The 27,414-nt window shown below is 34.3% G+C and overlaps 2 protein-coding genes and 1 long non-coding RNA gene across 3 annotated transcripts; 1 reads left to right on the top strand and 2 right to left on the bottom strand.

Moving 5' to 3' along the window:
* The first annotated feature begins 903 nt into the window (after positions 1–903).
* On the top strand, positions 904–26,483 carry LOC119068244 (regulator of G-protein signaling 7). Its single transcript, XM_037171775.1, has 10 exons — positions 904–2,365; positions 15,189–15,334; positions 15,434–15,507; positions 15,589–15,762; positions 18,935–19,118; positions 19,209–19,495; positions 19,567–19,680; positions 19,754–19,879; positions 20,388–20,676; positions 26,230–26,483. Exons 2-10 carry the CDS (start codon positions 15,206–15,208, stop codon positions 26,293–26,295), a joined length of 1,443 nt encoding a protein of 480 aa, XP_037027670.1. The 5' UTR covers positions 904–2,365; positions 15,189–15,205; the 3' UTR covers positions 26,296–26,483.
* On the bottom strand, positions 9,479–12,785 carry LOC119068272. The gene is made up of 2 exons (XR_005086122.1): positions 12,739–12,785; positions 9,479–9,859 (listed from the first exon to the last, which is right to left on the bottom strand). It is a non-coding gene; the product is annotated as an uncharacterized LOC119068272 (long non-coding RNA).
* On the bottom strand, positions 12,841–13,654 carry LOC119068259. Its single transcript, XM_037171799.1, has 4 exons — positions 13,576–13,654; positions 13,356–13,508; positions 13,140–13,289; positions 12,841–13,090 (listed from the first exon to the last, which is right to left on the bottom strand). The coding sequence occupies exons 1-4, from the start codon at positions 13,631–13,633 to the stop codon at positions 12,894–12,896; spliced, it is 558 nt and encodes a 185-aa protein (XP_037027694.1). The 5' UTR covers positions 13,634–13,654; the 3' UTR covers positions 12,841–12,893.
* Positions 26,484–27,414: the final 931 nt, after the last annotated feature.

Here is a 27,414-nt window from a genome sequence, read left to right as displayed (position 1 = left end):
ACAGAGACATAGTGTACATACTTATATAGGCAAGACATTGTTCATGTTCATACATTGTACAATCGTTCCATATGGAGAGAGGAGAGAAAGAGCGCATATTTAGAGGTACATAGAACATGGCTCGCAAAACAACAAATTTCCAACAACCATACCCATCATCACATCAAATATATAATACACTAACAGAATTGATCGTTAATATTTTCTTGGTTGGGCGCATGTGCATTACACGGATATGAACATAGAAGTTTTTTTTTTTGGTGAGAATGATTTTTGGGGTAACATTGTAGGTACGTTTTCCGAAATCTTCTTTTTTTGGTGAACTTCTACAAAATTGTGTTTGAACTTTCCTTACGTGATTTTCTCAAAATTTTCATTTTTGAGATCCTGCTAATTTTTGATTATGCTATTTCATCAGAATGTGACGAATTTTACGGATTTCCGCGACTCATCTTTCCAAAATTAAATTTATAAATAGACTCTCCAAAGAGCAGTCTTCTCCATTGTGCTCCTGATGGGGACAGTCATACAGTGTTTTACACCGTATGAATTAGATAGCATTTTCAAACGGTCTATTACGCATGTACAAGTCTATGTTGCATGAAATTTAGTCGTGGTTAACGTTCATGATATAGTGTTGGAAATCAAATTCATTTGAAAAATGAGGTTTTAACAGTCACTTTACGAATCATTTGGTTAATTCTTCAGTTATATATCTGAAACTTAGGGGTCATTTAAAAAAGCAACCGAAAATTTTCTAAAAACAAAATTTTATAGTTCGCAATTTGTCCGTTGACGTCGCTGTAATCTAAGAATAAAAAAAACGTCCAATCACAATCCCAGTGATACCATATCCTGGGCCTGTGGGCTTAAAAACGTTTTGTACAAATTAATTGAAAATTTCTGTTTACTATTGATGCCTGTCTACTGTTCATACTTTTTAAACGAGTAACCAAACTCCCATAGTAAATATAGATGGTGCTGTTCGAATGTCCCTTTCACATTTTCCACATTGGAAAACTGTCAAGATCGGGGCATTTTATACACACATATATCCACCATACACACCAATTCACCCGGGATATTCTTCTTACAGTGATTGTACATTGTACAAAAACCACTCTGTTCCGAACTACACATAATTACGCATCCAATTTACATTTTCAAAAATTAAAGTGATAATAAAAATTAATTTTATTAACAGTTCGTTTATCTGTTTATGCATCCCGACCGGTTGTAAACTATCGTTTTGAGCAAAGTAAAATAAATTTCAACATAAAAAAAAATCGTTTTAGGTGAAGAAGAGATACGGATTTTTTTTTTAAACAAATGTTCCTCTACTATCAAAGTACCAATAATTGTTCAGCTGGAGAGTTGTGTCGGATTCAGCGGCAGTAGTAGGATGCTATGTATCGCGCATAGTAGGTTGATTGTTTTTAATATTTTTTTGTGTGTTCGGTGTGTTGAAAAGTTTAATAAAAACGGGGAATTTGTTTCTTTGGGATAAATTGTTATAAATCAGTAACAAATGTTCGCTTAATCGCACGTAACATTTTGTTTAGAACGAAAGAAAAACAGCATAAAATTTGGTGGATTTGGTGGAGCAAAAGTGTATTAAGATTCGGCAACAAAGTTATTCTATTTTTTTTTTGGAAAGAAAAAAGGAAAATCGAAAATGTGTGGGCTGCTTTTTCTCTTCTCTCTGGATTTTCCCGTGAAAAACGAAAATTTAAGAAAGAAAAGGCTACCATCCGTGTCCACCATATAGAGAAAAAAAAAAAACAAAAATAAAAAGATTTGTCATTCATATCAGTGCAAAGAATTTTTTTTTAAATTTTATTTTTCATTAAAAAGCACCCCTTTACTGCGGTGTGAAGATTTTCATAATTGTCTGAATAATACCAGAAGTTGTGACTGAACGAATAAAACACAAAATTTAAATGAGGATTCCAGTTTTGTGAGTTTCCTATTATGTAAAGTGCAAAAAATAGAACACAAAAAATAGAAGAAGAATAAAAAAAAACGAACAGGAAAAATTATACCAAGTAACAGTTCAAGTGAACCTAGAAGAGAACTTTTTTTACCTCTCCATGTTATGTACTGTGCAGTGCACCCTAATAAACTGTATGGATGGGGGTTTATCATCATATCGTGTACAAGTATGAAAAAAAGAATTGTGTGGTAAAACTTAAATCTGCATTCCGTATTAAATACTACACACATGCATAATGCATGGCAATGATGAATGACATCAAGTGGAGAAAGACTTTAATCACATAAAAATGATGAGATTAATTAGAAAATTGCAGTTTTGTTGATCGAGAGACATAATTGACGGTGGTGTATAGTGGCAATTTCTAATTAGGTGAGTGGGTTATTTAGATAACAGTAAAAAAAACTTCCTTTTTCGCTTCAATTTTGTTTCCTCTTTCTTTTCTCTTTCATTTGTTTTGAGAAAATAAAATTCATAGTAAAAGTATATCCTGGAATGACGATTATGATGTTTCAATGTGATGTGCTCAGAGCATAAATATATTACCCCATCAACATGTGACACACACGTATATGTTTATAAATTGAAGCCTCTTGTTTCGACGTTAAAATTTAATATTAATCAGTTAGTGTATTGTATTATATACCCTACCATACATCGACGTTATTATGATATAACATCAACTAAAAACGATTGTGACCGAAAATGTGATGAAATTTTTATTTTGTAACAAATTGAGTTAAATCAAGTTCAATGTCCCCGTGTAGGAACGATTTCCCCAAGCCCAAAGACCGAATTACTAAAACATATTTCTATGTCTGTATTTTTACATCAAACGGAACATTAATATATTTTGACAAAAAGACGAAGAAAAAAAAAACTGAAAACCATACGAAATCACATACGCGAGACTGACAACACGGATACATGATCCTCCGAACAAAAAAACATGTCTATCCATCGGCCTCAGCAATATCATTCCAATATTACGACTTGCCAGTTTATATTTTTCGTATGTTTTATTATGTCGACTCTGTGATTTGTGAGTCCTTTTCTTCCATACAATTTTTTTTTGTTGGTCGGTTAGTTGGTTGTATGTGTGCGGCAGATCGGATAGGAACATTCGGAAAGGGAGATTTTCAATTATTTATTGATTTTTCTATCTTTAGCAAATCGTGCCAATATACATAAGGTAAAGGAGATATATAGCCCTCATAGTAAATAACCGTATCCGTATCCACACAGGTTATAATTTTTTTTTCTCTTCTGTATTTTGTATTTTCGTTGCTTTTCACGGTTTAATGGACGATATTTTACCTCACAATGGAAATATACTTAAAGAAAGTAAAACAGAGAATGGAAGAAAATTTTATTGTAACGAATCAAAAAAAGCGGAGTGTAAATAATTGCCTACTCCGGGTTAACACTGCTGGGTTATGCATATAAGTACTAATTTATACAAACATACATCTAAATGTAATTGTTTCATAGTTCGTAGTCATAATAATTTGTTTGTACACACAATTTCTTAGAATAATAACATTAGGCTGATGACCTTTTCTTTTTTTTCCCATACACACAAAATGATCAATGGTATGACTCTACTACTCCATTTTTTTATGAAATGAACTATGATTGTAATAATAGTTTTGTGTTTATTTTTTGCCTTTGAACTGAAATTTATTGATCGTTATACCATTAACGTCTTGGAACGTATTTTAATGCATACACCCAGCTCTAAATAACGAACGTTGTTTTATTTTACGGCTATCAAAAATAAATTTCATTGGAAATTACTAACATTTTGCTTCGGTAATGCTTTCAGGATGGATCGATGGTTTGCATTTTATTTTTGAATTAAATTAGGCCCGAGATAAATACTAGATTACATTCATTGCTGCGAAAGTAAATCATTATGCATGATGTAATTTCGTGATAAAGACAGACTCAGAAGTGTGTTTTTGAGCAATAAAAGCTTCTGTAACGGTCTATTCGACAAGTTTAGAATTAGGTTATAGGATATAACGGGTAAGGAAATCCATCGTTTCTAGTCACCTAAGCTGCCAATGAGCTTGTTGTGCATCACTTTTTTGAGAGAAAGTTTCATTTTTCTTGTGTATGTCAACTTTGATAACAAAGAAATTCACCGAAAATATTATTCATTTAATGTATCATTTTCGCGGGGAACAAACGTTTATGTAATAACTAACTGACAATTTTTTTAAATATATTGTTGATCGATTTCATTGTTGAACTTCCGAAGCATCACTGATACAAATGCCTACATTTGATCCCAATTTATGCTATGCGTATATTATTCGTGCCACTGTTAAAAAGAGTGGTAAGGTTATACAGTTATACAGCGGGCTCGAATATAATAATATAATAATAATTCCCTAACACCCAGATTTGTTAGTCAACTATCAGATTTGTTAGTCAACTATCAAGTTGTTAGCAGTTCACTAACAAGAGATATTTACCGGTTAGAGGCTGGCCATGTACTGACGAAATTTTTCTTACTACTCGTTTCATGCACATTATCGAAAACATACTTATACGATTTACACACACTACTCAACAAATCAAATTTCATCAAAGCAATCTTTTTCGATTGAGGCTATAATCAACAGTGTAAAATCAGGTTTTTCTGGAATAACTTCCAGATTCTCCAAATTCTCCCACGAGAATTTAATTCCACATCGATTTAAAAAATAATTGTTGAAATTGGTTAAGAATTACTCGAGTTATCCTGCCCACAAGAAAAAACGGTTACAGACATTTAACGTTTTTCATAACATTTCATAAATTTTCAATCAAAGTGTACATGTATGGTTACAGACATTTTTCGGTATTTTCTGGCGTAAGACCCTGACTTTCAGTCAAGGGAATAATCTACTTTCGCATGGGGCGGACAATAAACTCGAAACGAATTAAGAGATGGCGCGCATTTGATGAACTGTTACAAGGATGTTGAATCAAATTTAAAACATTTCGCTTTAAAATTTGTCAAGAATCTTTGTTTGTCACCAAAATCGGTTTCGTTTGATCTCTGATGCAAAATCTTTTATTTCATTCGGCGTAAGACCGAAGACCAACGCTTGTCTTTGTCATTGCTGTCTATAACAGATAATTCACTGAATTTTGTTTCATTGTAAATGCTAATTTGGATTTGGATTGCACTGGAATTTTCATAATTTTGTCGAATGGGAACATTGATTCACAGAGATTATCTGGATTTCAGTATAATTCTGTTATTTTCCAGATGCAATTTGATTTTGATAATTTACAAGTTTCCGGTGGTTCCCAATGATTTTTGATGTCCTCACTATTCCTTAGATGCAATTTCGGAAAAGTAATGTTGGCATATTCTCAATGTTCTGAAGGTGAAGCTGTGTGGAAAAACGTGTCACCCTTCACCGGTGCATCTTTCCAAACAAATGAATCTTCACACTATTGACGACAGGTAGTAAATTAGACTTCGTTGTTTGTGTCACATTTTCAAGCTTAAATCTGGAAGTGCATTGAGGAAATAGATATTGACACAAAACGTTTCTTGTTGATTAAATAGAGTCCCTATTCGGAGAGTATGTGGACGTTTGTATCAAGGTAAAATGACAATCCAATATTTGGAAGAGTTTGTGACACTTTGTGAATGTATGGGATTGAGAACAGTCTCTCTCAAATATGATGTTCTTTCGATGACATCATTTTCCATCGAGGCTTCTCTCCTACGTAATGAACATACGGACTGATCGGAAATTGACAAATTATTTTTCAGGAAAATTCATTCCAACTTTGTACCAAGTTTTGCTCAACTCACTAAGATAACCGATAATGTGTTCGGTGGAAATAATATTTTATCCAAACGAATTTCCAATAATATGCCATCTGCTTACAGCCGATAATTGCATTCATCAAATCAAATCCGAATGAATGGGATGAAATTATATTCATTTTCATTTCCATGTGGTCGAATTATTGTACTATTGAAACTCTTTCGGTTCAGAAATCGATACCGAAACCATTTTCCATTTCGAAAATGGCCATTTGGTCGGCAATTCAAGTAACATTAGATTATGTCCTTGTTTACATCTTTTTATTTTGTGAGGTATGAGGTTTGCAGCCCGAGCTGAAGGAAAGGGCTGCAATCAGGGCTGCAAGAAACAAATTTATGTCTCAATTTCACTAAGCTGAGCTTGGTGGCTCAATGATCTTCAGCTTACTGTTTGTACTTTCGCCAATACTTCAAACTGAACCGCCCTAATTGATTTTTAGTTTTTGATAATATTTTCTGTCTAACTATAATGGAACTGTGGTGAGGGAAACTCGCTATCGCATTTATAAAAACATTTTAACTTTAAAATTGTAATTTGTAAAACAAAAATAGATTTCATGTTCGTAATTTGACCGCTCTTTTCTTATTTATTATTGAACTAAATTCATCGCAGAAGTTTTCTTTTTCCTTGTTATATATAGCTTTCGATTCAAAGCTAATTAAAAAGTCACAATTATTGTAGTCTGTATGTTTGACATGGTAACTGTTTATGCTTTATAATAGAACCAGTGTCCTTGTTGTAGAAATAAATTTTAATTTGATATTAAAAAAGTTTGAGGGTTTTTTTCGTTTGTTCATTTTATTCTACAAAATTCAAAATTTATGTATGCAAGCCATTCATATAGTGGACGAGAATCAATGAATTCTTATGTACTTTATGTTCACATTCACACCGTAGCATCACTTTTAATTATGGGTTGCTATCGTCTTTAATTTGTAAATAGAAACTGAAACAACCTTACAAATGGCTCATAAGGCCACGGTTCGCTATAAAGTTTATCTTTTGCTTCTGAGCGCTGCGAGGAGGTAGCGTTGCCCTAGTGTACATCTCCAAGGGTTACATAACATTATGTTATATACGTTATATATGACATAACAGTTATGAAACTCTAATATTTACGTCAGCTATCCGTCTAGTTGTTGAGTAGACAATGTCCTGAAAGGACAGGTTAAGAGAACCACGGCGGCAGCAAAATTAAGCGCACTCATTGTCATATAATTTATGGCACCACAGAGATCTTTTGTTGTCACGGCTTTAGTTATCAACTTGGAGGTATCTTAAGGAGTTGTACACAAATTAAGTACGATTTTTCCATATAAAAAAATGTTTTTTTCTATGGAACATACGAAATCCTTGATACCTTCATCATCCAAACATGTACGTAATTTGCATAAAGCCACAAACCTGTTAATGACAGCGAACGTCAGGTCAGGTTGAGTTTTATGATTCGTTTCTTCCATATAGACTTAGACTATGATATCGAGCTGAAAGCTAACTAATGGTTGAATTCAGGAATTTCATGATTATTTTTTGTGCTAATTACGCTAGTGGTCGTAATAGTTCATTCAAAATATTTGAGTTTGATTGGCTCCACTCTCTCTGTTGTTCCCTCCCAAAATTTCGTAATTTTGGACTATAAGTACTTATTTACATCCCAACAAATGGATCATTCGAGCAGAGGCCTCTTTTCCCATAACCACACGCATAACACACTTTTCCCGTGAAACAGCTTAAATGAGGGTAATACCAATTTAACACATACACAGCTTAACGACCACTATTAATTATTGCCGTTTATCTCATCAGCATTATTCTACGTCAACGATCGCCATGTGAATATATGTACAGCTAAAATGTGTTTCCAATATTATGGCTTAACGATGATGTGTACCAAAAGCAATGCTTTTAATAAGTTTTTCTACACAGCTTAGTATACGTTTGGGAATTTTTCTGAAAAAAAAGAAAAAAAAAATGATAAGCTAGTAAGTACGCTATACAGCGTTTTTTTTTTTTGCTGGGCGGGTAGCTCCATATCAGAGTTAATCGAACCTTATATACCGTCCGGAAACGACTCATTGTATATTTTTGGTTCAATCAATATCAGAATTCATGTTATCATTCATTGTGAGAAATTATGTTACCTCCAAGCTAATCTTATTACACTGCTTTTGGCGAGTTATACGAGAGAATCAACCAATTTTCATGTTCATAAATTCAACATATATTTGTGTTCCAATTTTTGTTGTGATTAGTGTCCAATGATTTTCGCTATCCGTTTGAAGCAGATACTAAAACAGAGAGCATCGTATGATGGTTTCTAACAGTAATCGTGGTACGAACGGTAATCATAGTCTGTGGGAAATGTATTAGAGGGATTCTTTTGAAACCACATCCAAACCACATAAAAGCCTATTTGGCCCAAAAGCACATACAATTACCTTTCAAATGATACCCCACACGACCATGTACGTTTTGTGTACCTCGAGAAATTTCTGTAAGAACAGTGTAAGTCTTCGGTTGAAAACTTCAACTGCACATATTTCAGTGTGGATGAATTTTAAATCCATCAAGTCCCTATTCGGCTCAATAGAACATGTGATAACCTTTCTAATGACACCCCACACGACCCTGTTCGGCTCGTGTAACTGAAGAAATTTTTGTAAGAAAATTGCAATTTTTCGGTTTTTGCTCACCTTTTACCAGCCACACAAGCTTCGAAGAATTTTTTTGAAAGTGGTTTTGGCTTCTAGGGTCGAAGTCCTTTCTAGGTACATATAAAAATTTCCAATAGAAAATGCGTCCGATTTCGGTAGGCTGTTTTTCAAAAGAATCCCTCTGTATCCCTAGATAGGTAATAGTACATTACTATACCAGTGAAGGAATTTCACATCACGTATCCCGATGAGTAAAAGAATCCGATGGCTCAACTTATTTCACGTGTATAGTATGGCCTTGTTCTTTACGAGTGAGGGAAAGACACATTCCCTAGTGAGGGAAAGACACATTCCCTAGTGAGCGAAAGACACATTCCCTAGTGAGCGAAAGACACATTCCCTAGTGAGGCACATTCACTCTCTAGGAAACAGAGTTCGGTAGAAGGAAGACCACCAGGCGCAAAATTCTAGGTGGTTTCAGCGACAAAAAAACAATTGGGGAAAAAGCACCCAAAAGAATTATGATCCATTTTGCTAAATTTTGTTGATGAGTAACTTAATACTTTCGAAAAATGTCCAGTCATTGGAAATTCTGAGGTCAACATTTACTAAATGAAGCTCACATATCTGTACTGATACAGAAATGTAAAAAATTTGAGAATTTGAAGATAGCATGTGTAAAAATTCAAATGGTCAAAAAATAAGGGAAAATTTGTATGGAGTTTTGTTAGTACCCAATCCGATTTCATTGATCAACGCAACTAGCATAGTAGTAGAACATTGATGATGTGTCAAATAGAGTAAACCTTGAAACAGGGTAAAATTTCGAGGAAAATTTCATTTCTTCAAGGACTCAGACAAGGAACCACTATTAAAAGTTTATGATATAGAGAACGACTGCGACTGGTCGAAGAATATGTGTCTGTTTCCACTATATTTTGCAAAACTCACATCAACTGTGCATCTAGGCAATCCACAGAAAGAAAACCCCTTCCATAATTTAGTAGTTTTATTTCGACAAAATATGGTCATGATACGTGTCTGTAGTCTACTATTACATATGGAGAGATAGACAGAAAAAAAAACGTAAAAAAGGAAATAAATTAGGCATGAAAAACGAATTGCGTGTTATAATAGAAAGTTTTGAAAACTTTCATCTTGACTGCGTTTTATGAAATTTTGTCTCTCTCTTTCTCATTTCTGTTGCTGATGATGGTTAATATACAGTTATCTACCAACACATTTATTTCAAATGTTGATTTATTATTAGGACAATAGCGGCTGTGAACTATGAACTGCTGCGACCAAAGGTGTAATAGTTTTCATTGTCCCGTACCCATGGCAGTTATATCGTTTAAATAACAAGCAATTTGTTGCTATAAATAAACGGTTCGAAATGAGTCTATTAAAGTTCTAAATCATGGCCCTACGTTAGTGAAGGGCCGTGACGCAAGACCGTACACAATGATAAATTTGACAACATTTTTTTCCCGTAGAACTGAGTAATCATGGCCCTACGTTAGTCAAAGGGTCGTGACGCAAGTCCGTTCACATTGAAAAATTTGACTGAGGAACATATTACACAATTGTTTTGACTTTTCTACCTTCGCTCTTACTACCGCCCACTTATTTTATACGTAATTTTATACGAGTTCAACGAGCTATCACACGCCTCATAAGGTTAAGATTTGGCCGAGATATTAAATTTGAAAACTTGAAAATTTGTATGAAGAAGATTTCCATACATTTTGAAATATATGAATTTTACCAACCTTTGTTACTTTGTCCTTCTGTTACAACGAAACTTTTGGATTTGGCTAAAATTTTCAGGGTATGTCAAGGACGTAATTCGAAATTAATGTGAAGGAATTTTCATAAAAGCTTATAATTTCGGAACTGTGAGCGTTTTAAGCTCTTGAGCCACTTTTTGACGCAATTTTTTTTGTTATAATTTTCTTTCTAAATTTTTTTGGGTAAAATTTTTGTTGATTAAACTTTCGCGTGCTCTCCTCATCAGCTGTAATTTGTGACGCATATCTTTTTGTGTGTCGAATCTGCTGTAAGCGTCACATACACCGATATCAGTTCTTTTGTAGGTGGATAACAGGACTGGCGTCACATCTCCACTGTAAGTGGTTTTGGGCGATTACGTTGTCGTAAACTTATTCAATCATACTGCGAAGGTATAAAAGTGAAGACAATTAATCTACGCCAAGTTATTCAACTGAGTCATTCGGTATATGTAGACAAGAAATCCTTGGCAGTCTACATACGACTATCTTGAAAGTTGTAAGTCACTCGATAATTCCGCCTTCTCACTGGTTCACCTGCCAATTTTTCTGATTTGATAAGAAAGCATAGCCCATCGTTTAACGGCAAATCATCTGTTATCGATAAAGACTGGAATAAGCGATGTGCTCTGGCTAGTGGCATATATATAGCAAAATTCATGATAAACATATTGAAGTAATAGATTTGGCTGCGATACTTTTGACGTTTCTTAAAGGTTAAACTCCCCATAATGATGTTCACTATATTAATAACCAACACAGCTTTTAACATTTCAATTAATTCAAGATAAATCTTATGGAGTGAGCACTCCAAACTGCACAGCATCTGATACAGAATCTAAAACTACATAAGTCTTATCATCATTATTGGCTATTATTTCAGGTTCACAAATCAAATGTTTATTAACCGATTGATAAAACGAGATTCGTATACAGATCCAGCCAGATAGGACCAATTTTGTAGTTGTTATTTATGCAAAGTGGTAAATGTTTCTTTAGGCACTAGATGTGTAATTCTTCCTCCTTCCTGAGATCGCATGTCGCTTTTAGTTCTGAGGGCTCATCCATAAATGTCAGACATATTTTAAATGCGGCATCGAGAGAGAAAGAGACAATTCCACAATTCAGTGTTGCCAGACACATTTGAAATGATTTAAAATCGCCCAAAACCACTTACAGTGGAGGTGTGACCCAAGTATTTGACGCTTTCAGATTCGACCCGCAAAATGATATGTGTCACAAATGGCAGCTGATAAGGAAAGCACGCGAAAGTTTAATCAACAAAAATTTTGAAAGAAAAATTGTAGAAAGAAAATTATAGCAAAAAAATTTGCGTCAAAAAGTGGCAGATGATTCGGATTTCTTCCGTTTGAATTCCATTCTTTAAATATTTCACAATTTTAAAAATCTTCCTTCCTCAACATCTGCCACTTATGACGCAATTTTTTTTTTGTTATAATTTTCTTTCTAAAATTTTTCGGGTAAATTTTTTGTTGATTAAATTTTCGCGTGCTTCCCTCATCAGCTGCCATTTGTGACGCATATCTTTTTGCGTGTCGAATCTGTAAGCGTCACAAACACCGATATCAGTTCTTTTGTAAGTGGATAACAGGACTTGCGTCACACCTACACTGTAAGTGGTTTTGGGCGATTAGAAGTTATACCAAATTTGGGCATCGATTTTTCGTTTTTTTTAAAACTTTAATCATTGGATTATGGAATGTTAGGCTTGTAATAGAATTCGGTGCGTCGTTCTAATTCATCTTGTTGGTTAAACGAGTGAATAACTCCGTTAATATTTCGCGTAGAGCAGTACCATTTGGAGTTTTTTGGACTAGAAGAAAGAGGACACAAAATGGTAAAATAAAAAAAATCTTGCTCAGAAGTAGGCAAATTTCATTACAATCATGGCTTTGATTCAAAACGGTACCATCATCACTGCAAGACCACAATAATTTTTCTGCTCCAAATCTGTGGTTGTTAAATTGTAGTTTTTATCGAAAACCTTTTTTTCTTTTTTCAATTTAACGTGTTACAATAACACCTTCAGGCCCAGTATTGACTTAAAAACTTCTTACCACAATACACTCAATAAGTGTTAATGGATGTTTTAACGTAGCATGCACTCTCTTGATATTGAACAGCTAAACGATTTGATGTTCAAATAGTCGTTGTAGAACTATTCGTCGTAACGGTTCGATTGAGTATGTTGTATTAGTAGTACAATGTTTTCGACAAGTTAAATAGATTGGGACTTTATCAACTTCCTTCACGTACCACAATAAAATAAAGACTTATACCCATGTCCAATTCCAATGAAAATGTTGAAGTGAGTATTGCATACTATATTGCATGGGTATTGTGCAACTTAAGAATTTTTTTCAATTGATCGATTGATAATTACTTCACCTCACCGTGGAGTATTAGAGGACAACGGTCCTGCACATTTTTAGAAATTCACTCACCTTTGGTACACGTAGTTTGTATCTAAACATTGAGTGCAACCTTTTTCGTTACCGACTTTTCTAACTCTAAGAAATGGTTGAGAAAAGAAAAGAAAATTTAGTTTTGTGCGACGTGTATGGTTTAATCCAAATTTGGCGTCGTATACCTCAATGCCTCAATGTGTCTCATCGAATACTAAATTTTCTTCTTGTTCTATATTGCTTGGACAACATTCATACGCAACGCCAAATAAATTAGCACAACGCAAAGTTCTTGTGGGCATATATTCGGCTCCAAATTCATTGGCACACTTAGCTTCTCGAGATTCGTAGCTTTCTAACAAACAAGTTGGAACCCATTTACATCCCAAACCTGAAACATTTTCGTTAACAAATTTTTGTTTCAATGATTCCAATATTACTCATTGGGGCTTTGTCGCAACATTCCATTCTCGCTGAATCCCACTTGCAATCGCTTTTAATCTTTCTACCGGTGTAATGACCAATTATGTTTCTTCCACAGACATCATTGCCACTCTTAAATATTCCTTCGCATGATGACCACTTACAGGCTGTAACATCATCGGAAATATTGAAACGAAAAGAGAATTATTTCCAATTTGCGGTATGCAAACTACCAACTGGCGGAGGTTTTGAGCAACATAATTTCTCCTCCGCATCCCAATTACAATCGCCTCTTCGCCGTTTCCCTGTGTATACAGCATATCCGTAATGGCCACAGATTTCATCACCATTCATCAATCTGCCTTCACATGCAGTCCATTTACACTCTGCCAAGTCATCGTAAAAATATTCAGAAATTTGTTTAGCGAAGCAATAAATGGGAAAAATTTTTACGGTAACATGTGGCGATCGTAATGCAACTGAAAAATGGAATAATTGTTGAAAATTTCATTTTTCCTTGCCCTTTAATGTGGAATACTCAAACTGACGAGTAAAAAAGTTTGCAACTCGTTTTTATAGTTATTCCACTAACTTTGCACAAGTTATACAAATTGTGATTTCATCCCATAATATCATTAGGAACGCTTCTTGTGCCATTTATCGCGACGCTATAGTGACTAACAGCGATTATAAAGCTAATTATTTCTGGTCCAAGTTTATTTAAATTTTCGTCTTTTTTGTGTGTTTTCAAGCTTTCAAGTGAAATGCAGTCGTTCTGCTATTCATTATAATTTTACACATTATTTGTTTGAATGTACGACGAAATTTCATTAATTTATCGTTTGAAGAAAAACCCAACGGAAGTATCAGACTAGTGAAATGGTTGCTCTATGTGAAAGGATACAATATTGAGAAAAGGGACACACCAAAGTGCAACTTTTTTTACTTTTACTGTTTAGAATTAGCCTTCAAATTTCAACATTGCAGGTGTGATTGCTCATTCGAATCGTAGTTGAACGATCTGTAGGATATAATGTTCTAATTTGGCAGTAATAAGAGACTTCACAAAATTTACAGGTCTTCTGTTTGCATAATAGTTAATCTTTAAGAAACCAGGCCCGTACTAGCCTTACTGTTACTGGGATTTTTTAATTTCTGTATGAAAGTTTCATATTGTTGTGCCTTTCGATTTTGTTTGTTTGTTTGATTCGATTGCCTGGTGGGCCTTTTAGTAGCTAGTCTGACCCTGTCAGAAACGGCTATTCATATGTTCAATCAATAGTTAATAATAAGCGATGACCCCCGATTAATGTGGTTTCATTTAGTAAAATGTAGTAGAGTGAATGAAGTGAAAGATTTTTATCCGTATAGAACGATAATCTCGCACTCTAGTGCAAAAATTGTTTATCTGTTATCGACAATAGATTAAGATTGGCTCGTTCGGTATGTGTTTTTTATGTAGATGGAAGCACGATGTTTCGGTGGCCTTTGCAATTAAGTTGATCTATGTACGTTGCAATGTCAAACATATGTCCAAAGTCTTTAATTTGTGCCATGTGAAGTCCTTTTTCCCCCAAGCGATCGGCGTAAACTCTCAATTAGAATATCTTGAAATTATCAATAACGTGAAAAAATAAAAACCCACCAGAAACCGGTGGCGATCTACTTGTCAACGGACAATACATTAACAAATTCCTCAATCTATAAGTATTTTTGACGATTTGTCAGTTATATGCCTAGTAGGTGTAGATGTGCATAATCTGCTATCACAATAGTATACAAGCAAAGCAAGCGTGCGGTAAAATACACTTTCCCTAACTAGTGTTTAAGAAAAACGTTTTTCCTAACTTATGCTAAAGGGCTTTTTGGCATACGTTAGGAAAATAACTATTACGTTACTGTTTGCGACAGTGAAAATGCAACCGCTCGCTAGCATGTATAGGAATATTTTTGCAGTCAAGTATGTTCTATCAACCATGAAAATCGAAATAGGAAAAAATTAGCAGCGGTCACAGCTGCAGTAAAATAAGGAACTAAAAAATAAATTAAAACATTTTAATTTACAGGTCTATAGTACAACAAAATGGTAACTATGACTTCAGAATCAAATTCAGACAAAGCGTCGTCTTCATTAACGAAAAAGTCGAACGTACTGACAGCACCGACAGCTTCAATAAGTGAGGTTGCACCTAACATTTTAGTTTACAAGAAGGTAATTCGAAATTAAAAAATTAATTGAAAATTGACCCGAATTTGCAAGCCTACGGGGATCGTTGAACGAGTTTATTGATTTTTATTATATTCGTTTTAGATGGAAGCAATAATTGAAAAAATGCAAGGAGAAAATGGCGGTGTATCCGTACGTACAGTAAAGGCTTTCATGAGGTTATTACATTATTACAGTTAAATGTTATATGAGTGAAATAACCGATCGAAATTTGTTTCCATTTTTTTGTTTGAATTTAGAAATTGGCCGTCCGTGTTTACTGGATCCGATTTGATATCGTGGATATTGAAAAATTTAGAAGTTGAAGATGTGACGGATGCTTTACATTTAGCATATTTACTGTCTTCTCATGGCTACTTATTTCCGATTGACGATCATGCACTAACAGTTAAAAACGATGGGACTTTTTATAGGTTTGTTTGAGCTTCACCACAAAATCCTCAACGTTTTAACGAATAATTTTAAAAAGCAGTCCTATTACACTTGAAGTATCTCGCTTTTAACATCTCTGTCAACTCTTTTAATTTTGAAGCATTTGGTAATTGGAATCCAGGACTTCGTACGCTATTTGTTTGCTGCTGACCCCGAAAATTCTTTAATCTAACTCCAGAAATTATTTCTCTGTCTGATCAAAGACATCAAAGATGAGCTAAGTCAGGGACTAAAATAAGGATTTTTGTGCAGGTGGGAAATTCCACCAAGGGGCGCTTAAAAAGCATATTTGGGCGCCAAATTATCCAAAAATAAAAATGCGCTTAAACGTTGATCTTAGTTTATCGTTACACCTACGATTTAAAAAAAAAGACAAGAATAGGACTCTGAAAATATTTCCTACTATGGATAGATTGCATTCGATGAAATTGTATCCTCGCGATTACGAAATGTATATCAGAATAATTTCGATATGAAAGTAGTTGGTGTAAGAAATTAAAATATCTTTATGCCAATTAGCATCGTAATATGCAAAATTTGCAAACTTTAGATGCCTCTGTGTCATAAAAAAATATTTCAGACAAGCCACCCCGTTTTCGGAACCTGCAGTTAGAAAATTAATCTCTTTTTCAATTATTAATTGAAATTCGCCTTCAAAACTTTTTCGACTTTAAGAGGTAAAAGCGACAAATGAAGATAAAAACGGAAATTATGTTCGCTTATACCGAACTAGGCCTCACCATTTCGGTGGGTCAGTTCCCCTGACTGACTGATTTTCAATAGATTTTCTTTTGTTACTGGCGACACACAGTGTTCTAAAACGTTACTAACTCATTCATAAATCTATTTTTGACATCAGTACGTCACTTTGCGACCCCTTTATGTACCGAATTACCCTACAGTAACAGTAGACTTTCGAAAAACCAAGAAAAAATTTTCTCGGTTTTTTGGGTTTTGGAGCCCATTTTCCCCGTGAGGGGTTTGTAAATTTTCCTTGTTAAATATAAAAATCCTAAGGACGTTGCAATTTGCACTGAGACACCTCAAGCATACACCTTATGGTATTGTCTATGTTCCCGAACCAACCTGCTCACCAATCGCTGTAAAACAGATCTCTTATTCCACACTTTCATCAATAACCAAAAAATGTCAAAAAAGCCTCATGAAATAAAATCGTTGTCTCTAACATTTCTGCAGCAGTAAGTGAAGGCGAGAGGCAGGGGAACATAGAAAATACCATAAGGAATATGCTTGAGGTGTCTCAATGCAAGTTGCAACGTCCTTAGGATTTTTATATTTAACAAGGAAAATTTACAAAACCCTCAAGGGGAAAATGGGCTCCAAAACCCAAAAAACCAAGAAAAAATTTTCTTGGTTTTTCGAAATTCTACTGTTACTGTAGGGTAATTCAGTACATAAAGAGGTCACAAAGTGACGTAATGATGTCAAAAATAGATTTATGAATGTGGCAGTAACGTTTTGGAACACTGTGCGACAGATGTTATGGTCACACAGTCCTTTTTTTGCGTACTATCGGCGGATAGTAGGCAAAACGAGGACTGTGTGACCATAACATCTGTCGCCAGTAACAAAATTATCATCCAGCTAGATCAGCCACAGAACATCGAAGGACATTCCACCTTTACTTCGAATCCATAATAGATTTTGTAATTGTTACAAAAATATCATAAAATGGTCTTACTCAAAGCAGTTCTTTGTCTTGATTATTTAAAAATTGTTCATTCCGTTTATTTTCTTAAAAACAATTTTTCAGAGTAAGGCGCTGAAAAGATGTCATATATTTGGTCTGGCTGAAACGTTCATTCATTGAAATTGTCAATATTCTAAGACCTTTCTAGCAAGTAAATTTCCTGAAAATTTGCCCCTGCAACTCGAGCGAAGCGACTTTCACACTTGTTGAAATTTCTTTCTTATTTTTGATGAACACTACTGATGGCAGCCGAAAGCTAGGAAATAAACTCAATTTAAAAACCTAAACCACGCATCCAATTATTTAAAAAATTAATTTCATCAAATTGTCGTAATATAAAGAGGAGAGAGAGATATTCTGTTAGGAATATTTTTTAAATCGCGCATCGTCCAACTCAACCCCAGGAATTACAAAAAAATATTGGAAATTCGTTGAAAATGTCTCACGTTGTTTTCTAAAGCAACGACACCAAACTTCTTTTGCGAATATCTCTAAGGCCACCAAACTGTTATAGCCCATCTTCGAACTAAACCTCAGGAATTTGATTCTTTGTTGATTTAAAAAAGTTTTTGGAAATACGTCGAGAATTATTTGAGTTATCCAAAGACATTTAAGGTTTTTGGTCTACACTCATGTATATTTTCAATCACAGGATAGGGAACATTTTATGTTACAAATTTTTGATTGAATTTTTGTTTCTTTTGGATTACTTTAAGTAAGGTCTACATGATTTTTATTGCGGAGAAATCTGGATTCGCAGGTGGGAATTCGGGGGGCGCAGGTGGGAAAATTCCCACCTGCGATGTTCCTTAGTTTAGTCCCTGAGCTAAGTCGTCCTCCGTCCGGGGAAGTTAATGCTGAATAATCTGTACTTTGCTGTTCAGAAAAATGGATTTCAATGTAGAAAATGACAGGTGACTGTATGAAGGCCCACAACTGAATTATGGAAAGTTAAGGTGGCCTAACAATTAAAGGCTGTTTAATGTGAATGTTGTTATACCCATAACGGGTACGTTCTTCTAAGTGTGAGGTCAAGTGGGAGAATATTTTGGTATTCTTAGATTCAACTTATATTCATAAATTATTCGGTTCGTACTAGGTTACGTACAGCTTCATGCTCTCTGTCTAGTTTTATTTCCAAGCTTATACCAGCTACGATTTTTTTAAAATTTGGTTAAATTCGAACCCTCCATTTTAGTAAACTTTTTCAAGCTTTCAAAAAAGCTCTGTGGTTCACGTAAGTGTAGAAAAAATCCGAATTCATCGTAAAATTTGCAACTCATCTTCCGACATCATCCTCATTTGGAATTGCGGACTCAGTTCGAATCTGAGCTTTATGCAAACTTTAAGTGAAAATGTGGCTTAGGATCAAGGTCGCAAATTTAGGATTCAGAGGTTGACTGTAATTATGGGACAAAATAAAAATGTTTCTAAACTTTCAGATTTCAAACACCTTACTTTTGGCCGTCAAATTGTTGGGAACCTGAAAATACTGACTACGCTGTGTACTTGTGTAAAAGAACTATGCAAAATAAGACACGTCTAGAATTGGCTGATTACGAAGCTGAAAATTTAGCTCGACTTCAAAAAATGTTTTCGAGAAAATGGGAGTTTATATTTATGCAGGTTAGTCATTTACAAGAGCAAATGAGATTCATTTTATCTGTTAACAACAATTGCCTGCCACTCACCGATAAAAATTAACGTAAATTTAAGGCCGAAGCACAAAGTAAGGTAGACAAAAAGCGTGATAAACTTGAACGGAAGGTGCTCGACTCACAGGAGCGAGCATTTTGGGACGTTCATCGTCCGATGCCGGGTTGTGTGAATACTACCGAAATGGATATAAAGAAAGCTTACCGACGAGGAGCTAGCAGTCACGGTAGTGGCTCGTCCGGTGCGGCAGTTAATAATAATCCCATCGAGCAAATAAATCGTTTGATTTCGTTAAGAAAAATGAAGTTAGAACGCCGAACCATTAAAGTGTCCAAAGTGGCAGAATCGTAAGTTGAATATCGGATGAGATTGATATAGAATGCAAAATGCAAAAGTTGTGTTATTCTCCTTTTTCCAGTTTAATTTCATACTACGAACAATATAGTGAGTACGATCACTTCTTAACGTCACCAGAATTGCCAAATCCTTGGATAACAGACAATACGGAATTGTGGGATGTGGATAAGAATAGGTGAGACTTTGTTCGGAGGCAATTTGAACGGGATGTCTAAATGCTTGTTTTATTTCTTTTTGGAAATGAGCAGCAGAGATGTGCCATTAAGACGGGTGAAACGATGGGGATTTGATTTAAGGGAATTGTTAAATGATCCAGTTGGTCGTGAGCAGTTTACACGTTTTCTGGAAAAGGAGTATAGCGGAGAGAATCTAAAGTAATTTTATTTTCGTATTTATCAGTTATTGTTAAACAAAGTCGTAAAGTTAAGGACAGTTATGAACACACCCAAAGCACTTCAAGCATTAGTGGAACTCTTAATAGGGTTCTGAAACTGGACAGTGTATCATAGAACTGTAAAAAAACAAGCTTTTTTCAAGTCACTTTTTCCTGAAGTTCGTTGACAGAGCTTAAACTTAGGTGGAAGTCTTTTCAGCGAAAACTGTACTACCACATTTTTCGTATTTATCATTTGATCATAGTATTTTGGATCAGGTTGCATTCCAAATCTTTTACTTCATTAATTTTAACATACATTTTGCTTCGCTATGTAAGACTATGGAACTAGAGTTTATCGTTTATTGTTGCTCTCCATAACTAATGCTTCCATGCACCAATTTTTTAGTTGTAAAAAAACAAGCTGACCTTTAAACTTATCGACTCTCTTGAAGGAGAATATATGACTGACGGTACAGTTAACAATAATTCACAAACTATAATTCAAGGTTTTGGGAATCGGTGCAACAAATGAAAGCCCTTCCGCAGTCTGAGGTAAAAGAAGCCGTAAATAATATTTGGAAAGAGTATCTCGGTCCAGACGCACCGTGTCCGGTGAATGTAGACTCTAAATCAGTGGAATTGGCCCGTGAAGCAGTGCACACGACTGGGGCGCCGAATCGTTGGTGCTTCGATGTGGCTGCCTCGCATGTATACCATTTAATGAAAAGTGATTCATATTCAAGATATTTGCGGTCCGATATGTACAAAGAGTATTTAAATGGCTCAAAGAAGAAGGTAAAATCGATACCAAATCTATTTGGCGTTAAGCGTTAAATATGTTTTTTGATTTTTCAAAATATTTTTTATATTAAAAATTTTATTGAAATAATTTATTTTGTTAATTTACTTATATATAAAAAGAATCTATATTGTACACACATACACATCCTTTGACAAACACACATATACCATACATACATCATGAGTATATGTTTCTTATATTTTTTGTGTTTAAAAATAAAAATGAGAAAAGAGAAACACTTCACCAAAATATATATAAATACGCAGAACAAACAAACAAAAATCTACATCTATCTTACAAAAATTGACAATCCCACAGAAGTATACAACAAATAAAAGAAAACAAACAAACAAGCAAGAATATTCACAATGAGAGAGGAGAGAGAGAGGAACAACGATAGAGAGAACAAATATTTTATTCCTAATGTAAATTCTCTATATTATCATGTTTGCGAGCCACACAGTGCGGCGACCGGACGAAAATGTCTATTTTCTTCACTCTTAAGCGGTAAGAAAATGGAGAAAAAACTCAGGCTCACTGGTTTTGTCGTTCCTCATGGTATTGCGGATGGAGATTTGAACCCTTAGATTTGCAAGGTGAAAAACATTTGTTCTACGACGTGTTTTCGAACACTAGCAGGGATCTAACTAGGGCAGCCCTAGTTATATATGTTAGCCGTCACACATCGTACAAAATCCAAATTGATGCCAAAATAAAGATATTATAGTCAACGAAGAATGCAATTGAAAATGAATGTTTTTGTGGGAAGGTCTGGCATGCCTGAAAAGTCCAATTATCAACAACAAATGTCGTAGACATCATCTTGGAAACTATAACAATATTACACAAATCACCATCCGCAATTCGACAAAGGACGATAAGGTCCATGGACTCTGAATGTCTTACTCGAAATTGGGCTTTTAGAAAAATTGATTTTCATTTTGTCACCGCTTTTGAGTCGATGAAATTGAATTTTTATCGAACAAAATGCTTTAGAGTTTAACAAACGGTCATAGAAAACTTCAACTCGAATAAAATAAATTGCTTCAAGTTCTACGCATGTTTCGATTATTATTAGCAAATGCGCTTTTAGCATTTTTACTGGAGATGAATCTCAATCAATTGATATTTTTCAATAAAAATCATGAAATAAAACATTACAACTGAACACCAACTACCACGATATTGTTAACCCCTAATCGGGATTGATGGTGTCGTAGCCAATTGCAGAGTCAGCTAAGCCTATATAGATCAAAGTAGTAGTTAGGGAAATAGAATACAAGGTCTATCGTATATGGGTGAGGTCGAACACCTACGCACCTAAATTATAAGTGTTAGCAAAGTCTGAGATCTTCCGCATCTTCATTGTTGACATCTGACCAAGGCTAATTTATTGCTAGGAGTGCGTTAGCGAATTTAAATTCTTACAAATAAAGTATTCTGAAGGCGGCTCTGACGCCTGGCATTAGGTATATATTGTAAAACCAAACAGAAAGGAATTGTGAACCCAACCAAAAAGAAATTTCTCACACAGAGATCGGCGTTGGTCAAATTGAAACCACACCTCTGATTAAAGTTAAATGGATTTTTATCGCTCTCCAATGAATAATATTGAGTTTTCCCGACACTCTTAATTTCGTAGGCTAGGAATCAATAAAATTTAAGATTTTTCATTGCATGTTACCAGATTTTTACAGATAAAATAATCGACCACGACCTGATAGTATTACATGTGAGATACCAAAGAACTCAATTATTTTATATTTTTTTGAGATTTTATTTAAGCTTTCACAAATTAAATTAACGTAACTGCCAGTTTTGAGTCATCATTTAAAATAGTGCGATTAAATGATGTACAATTTTATAGGAGGGAAACAGCGTTGGATAAATATTTTAATGGAAAACAGTTTTTATCTAATTTAAAATGAATTTAAGGAGCATCGTCAGTGGGCACTTAGGATTACGTAGGGCTAAGAGCAAAATGTAGGAGGGACGATAGATAGTAGATTATGTCCTCATTTGTAAATTTTGGTTTTGCCAAGTGTGACGGTTCTAATTTGAGCCGAAGGCAAGAACTGCAATCAAACAAGGCAAAATACAAAATTCCAAACAATTACAGAATTAATCTTACTCACTAAATTCCGGGAAATGAATTTTACTGCCCAGTAAAATAAAATTCTGTGTTTGCCTACCATAATCTGCCCTATAACAGATTACTCTCAATCTTATACTCTAAGTATGTGCGTATTTACTGCTTTCAGACGCAGGGAAGAGGCTATTTCGCATGATTTGAAGCTACTATAAATTAGGTCCCCGTCCCCAGTCTTTGGTGTATTTTTTTTGTTTGTCTTCTGATGATGTTACTTGAAGAAATAGCAGCAACAGATTTATACGACGCATAAGAAATGAGCTTTAAATAGTTTATAATACAGAAGAAAAAAAACCGTTCAACAGTAACGACAGTAGCATAAAATGTACTCAATAGCGCGCTGACTCTAGAATCACGTATTGTACAAAAAATATAATAGTAATATTTGAATCAGAAAATTTCGCATTAGTTAAAACGACATTTTTTTTTGAAAATGACCTGTATATATCCCAGTTATAGGTTGGAATTAATCGTAGATTTGGTCCAATTTTTTCTATCTTGTTTTTCCCGATAGACTCTTAGAAAATCTTTACAGAAATTTAGTTTCCATCTTCAGTTGTACTGACCAGTACCATACAAATACATAATATGGTCGGCTTAACAGAAATCTAAGGCACATTCTTGAAAATTCGATTCATAAAAATTCTGGAAAAATATAATGAAACAAGTCACATGAAAATCAACATTCCGACACCATGTTTGTACCACTGGTCCGAAATTTGTATGTGCACAGCTTGTTTTGACACCGCCGCAAAACACATACACGCTCATTCGATTGGTCGAAGCGAGTACATCGGTCTACAGACCGGCGAACGAACAACACCAGCTGGCGATCAAGCAGCTGTACCAGAAATATGCACATAAAGATTTTGAGCTAAGTGTATGTAGATAACGATGTGATAACGACCACATCGTGTATGGAATGAATAGAATGGGTTAGATTGTTATAATTGGCTGTAAAAATTTGACATTTTTTCCATGAATTTTTATGAATTCAGCTTCATTTAAATAGGCACGAAGCAAGACTATTTGTGGTTTCGAGTTTTGTTTTTAATTTTTCGAATAAAGTCGTATTTAAAATTAAAATAGAGGAAACACAAAAACAAACAAAAATATCAAAAAAAAAATTTTACATTGATTCCACATACGTAACACAAAATCAATAATATTAAATTTTTTTTATTTGAAATTTTCTTTTTTTTGTTAATTTTTTGCTGCTACTGTTAGTTTTGTAGTTTCTTTTCTGTAAAGAAATCAAACTTAGTTGCGCAACATAGAGATATCATCATTGTTAGACTAGGTAATTCATAAATGAAATGTTTTTGTTAAAAAAAAGAAAATTTTCTTTCTTGATGTGTTGGTTCGTTTAGACCTTTTAGTTGATATTATTGCTGTTAGAAACGCTCTGTTTTAATATTTTAATTAAACATCTTTTTACCGCTTCAAAGTATTGCTGCAATTTCCTCTCTCTTTTTTCCTTTCAATTTTAGTACGTAATCGCTTACAAAAAAGTAATCCTCTTTAGAACGTTATCGTTGATTATGGTAATTGAAAAGCGGGATTGAAATTGAAAAAAAAAAAAATTGACGCAAACCAGTGAACGTGAGGAAAGTTTCTCAGAGTTTACTCTACGATAACAGTCCAGGGAATAATCAAAATGAGAGAAAACTTGCAGCCAACTCCAAATAGTTTCGGATACTCATGCCCTCGCCCTACCAAGTTAATCTTTGACAGAAAGCAAACATATGACCAAAATATTGTTTGAGTCTGTTTGAGTATTGATCGAAGCATTTTAAAGAGATTAACATTCATTTCGCTATAATGAGTCAGAGCTCTCATTTATTTTTGTTGCCGTTGTCGATAACAGATGACTTAGCCGTCCGTAAAGAATAATGAAACTGAGCTCAGCCAACCAACTTCGTTTTAAATTTGCCGAAAAAATTGTGCCAATAAATCTAATTAAAAATTACAAAAGTCGTGCTCGTGATTAGAAATTACCTTGCTAACATTATGCCAGCTGTTGACTCTAATAAATATAACGTATTGAATGGACTGCGCTGCTTGATTTTACCATAATCAGTTGTAAAATTTATTTATTAGTGGAAGTGCGATTCGTATAAACTCTAATACTTAACGAGATATTACACCACTGTCAGGTGTGATCGAGTGATGATGTAAAGGTAATACCCACAAATTTTGAGAAATTATTCACGTTCAAAGCATTGAAATAGATATTTCACCTAAATGCGGGATTAGGGTGAATTTGTATAACGAGGGAATTGTTTTTAAGTGTGGATGTATGTGTACGAGGCGGCACCCATGTATGTAAAATTCTCTAGGTATACTGTGATGGACAAAGTCTTACATGAGTCGTAATACGAACACCCCAAATGAAACTATAAAAACAGCAATAGAGAAAGAGAGAGTAGACTCCCATTTCGTTTGCATGGAGAGTATGCTCGAATCGTAGATGCTATTGGCACGTCATTTCGCCTGCGAATAGTCTTTGTGAAAGGAAAAATGCTATTGGAAGGCGCCTGCCAATAGCCTGTGTAAAAGGGAAAACACTATTCGCAGGCAAGTTCGCCTGCCAATAGCATTTTGTAAGGAAGATGTTATTTTCAGGCGCCTGCCAATAGTGTCTTGAATAATTTGGCTATTGGCAGGCGCCTGCGAATAGACACTACGTACTCGAATCAGTTCGCTTACATCATAGAGTTACACTCGAGAGATGGCATGGGGGCGCTGTCGATCAAGGGAAACCACAAAATTATATGGGAAACCAGACATGTTCAAATAATGACAGCGCCACCTTGGCATCTATCGATTGTAACTCTATGGCTTACATAGTAAAACGTCATTTTCCCTCCTTGTGCTGTTTGCGCGAACTAATCAACGTTAAAAAAATCTCATACAAATGAATGAATGAATGAGCGAAACACTTAACGAAACTTAAGTGAGGTTACGTCTGAAAGTACCGTATCTTGAAGATGATCTATATAAATGGCCAGTTTTGCTACAAGGCATTATATTTCTTGCGGAGAATCGCAAGAATCATAGTTTCTTTAATTTTACGATTTCATGAAAATGATGGAAATAAGAACAGGATGAGAGTCAAGAGTATCCATTACATAGAACGCCTTTCGATAACATAATGAAAGTGTTAAAACAGCAATGGTGTAATATCGCGTTAATTACAGCGAAATTTTTTTTTTGTGAACTTTTTCCACTTTTCGTTGATCTAATGTCGCTCCTGACCTACCTCAATAAAAAAGATTACTTTAAATATGTGCTGCATTGATAACTGTGTTTCGTTATAAATATATCCTACAATTTAACGAAAAAATATTCCAGATAATATTTTTACATCAAATATTCGTTCAATATTTTGTTGTAGACATCAGTTAGAGGAATACGATCAATAGTTTCATTTTCCGGCAGAAAAGATCCTGTGGTATCCTAAATATTAAATAATAAATAAAATAAAGAAAGTAAATTGAGTATAATACATTAAAACACAACCCGCAATTCCAAAAATGAAAAATAATAAAACGTACATTTTTAGATAATTTTATCAAATAATATATTTAAAAGAAAAGAAATCGTATTTAATGAGACAAGAAAAAAATTCATAAATAAAAAAAAATCCAAAAAATTAAAGAAAACTTTTAATGCAAAACTAAAAAAGACAACAAATTTCGAAGTTATGAAATTTTAATAAAATTTAAAGATGAAAAAAACATTATAAATTTAAAGAGAAAAATGGAAAAAATTAGTTTAACATAAATGTGATGATAATATTTTAATGATTGTAATTATATGATTTCTGTAAGCTACTTATTAGGGTATAAAAACTAAAATAAATATAAAGATGCGTTACACTGAAATAAAGAAAATTAAATAAATGTCAGAAATAAATCAAAGTTTTTTTTTTGCTTCCTTGTTATATTTTACCACTCATCTGTACCTATGACTTTTGACTTAATACTTAACTCGCTTAGCAATCCAGAACCCGGAAAAGTGGACTACAGCTCATACCTGATGCCCGGGAATACGGGCATCAGAATTTTTAAAATTTGCAATGTGCATTTAAAAAAAGTTGTAGGCTTTTCAGAGTGCAACACCAAATGTTTAAATATTTTTCTATTATCAAAAACCTCTTGGTTCGAATCGTTTAAATTACGGAGAAGTTACTGACAAATGAATGAAAAGATGAAAAACTGAAATTTTTACAATTTTTATGGACAAAATTTTCGGATTTGGGGCATTGGACTTTTTTCGGGGAGGGCATTTAAGATAAGAGCAGTCATCGAATGGAAATGGTAGTAAGATTTTTATTGTGCAGACCGGGATGATGTGTTTGTTAGGGCAAAGATATTAGTAAATTAGAAAAAGTATTTACAGGGGTGTAAATTGATGCGCTCATGGGATTTCCCCATGTACAAACTGTAACATAAACGCTTATTGAAGGAGCCTCAGAGAATCTTTCCTTTTCAGATTTTTTTTAAACCACAGTCTACTGTAACTGGCGGGCTGATAACGTTTACCTGCTAGGTTATATTCATCGGATGTCTACAAGAGC

This window comes from Bradysia coprophila (genome assembly GCF_014529535.1).
Source record: "Bradysia coprophila strain Holo2 chromosome X unlocalized genomic scaffold, BU_Bcop_v1 contig_173, whole genome shotgun sequence".
Taxonomy (NCBI): domain Eukaryota; kingdom Metazoa; phylum Arthropoda; class Insecta; order Diptera; family Sciaridae; genus Bradysia; species Bradysia coprophila.
The sequence above is the reverse complement of the archived record's forward strand: the minus strand, read 5'-3'. Positions and strand labels throughout refer to the sequence as shown.

Bases quoted from the DNA above. Each gene is read 5' to 3' on its own strand.
- LOC119068259 (XM_037171799.1), bottom strand. From the start codon at position 13,633: ATGAAATTTTCAACAATTATTCCATTTTTCAGTTGCATTACGATCGCC. The intron at 13,290-13,355 runs GTAGTTTGCATA...ATGATGTTACAG, and splicing joins CTCAAAACCTCCGCCAGTTG to CCTGTAAGTGGTCATCATGC. The intron at 13,091-13,139 runs GTAATATTGGAA...AAAATGTTTCAG, and splicing joins TTGCGACAAAGCCCCAATGA to GTTTGGGATGTAAATGGGTT.
- LOC119068244 (XM_037171775.1), top strand. From the start codon at position 15,206: ATGGTAACTATGACTTCAGAATCAAATTCAGACAAAGCGTCGTCTTCA. The intron at 19,119-19,208 runs GTTAGTCATTTA...CGTAAATTTAAG, and splicing joins GGGAGTTTATATTTATGCAG to GCCGAAGCACAAAGTAAGGT. The intron at 19,496-19,566 runs GTAAGTTGAATA...TCCTTTTTCCAG, and splicing joins GTGTCCAAAGTGGCAGAATC to TTTAATTTCATACTACGAAC.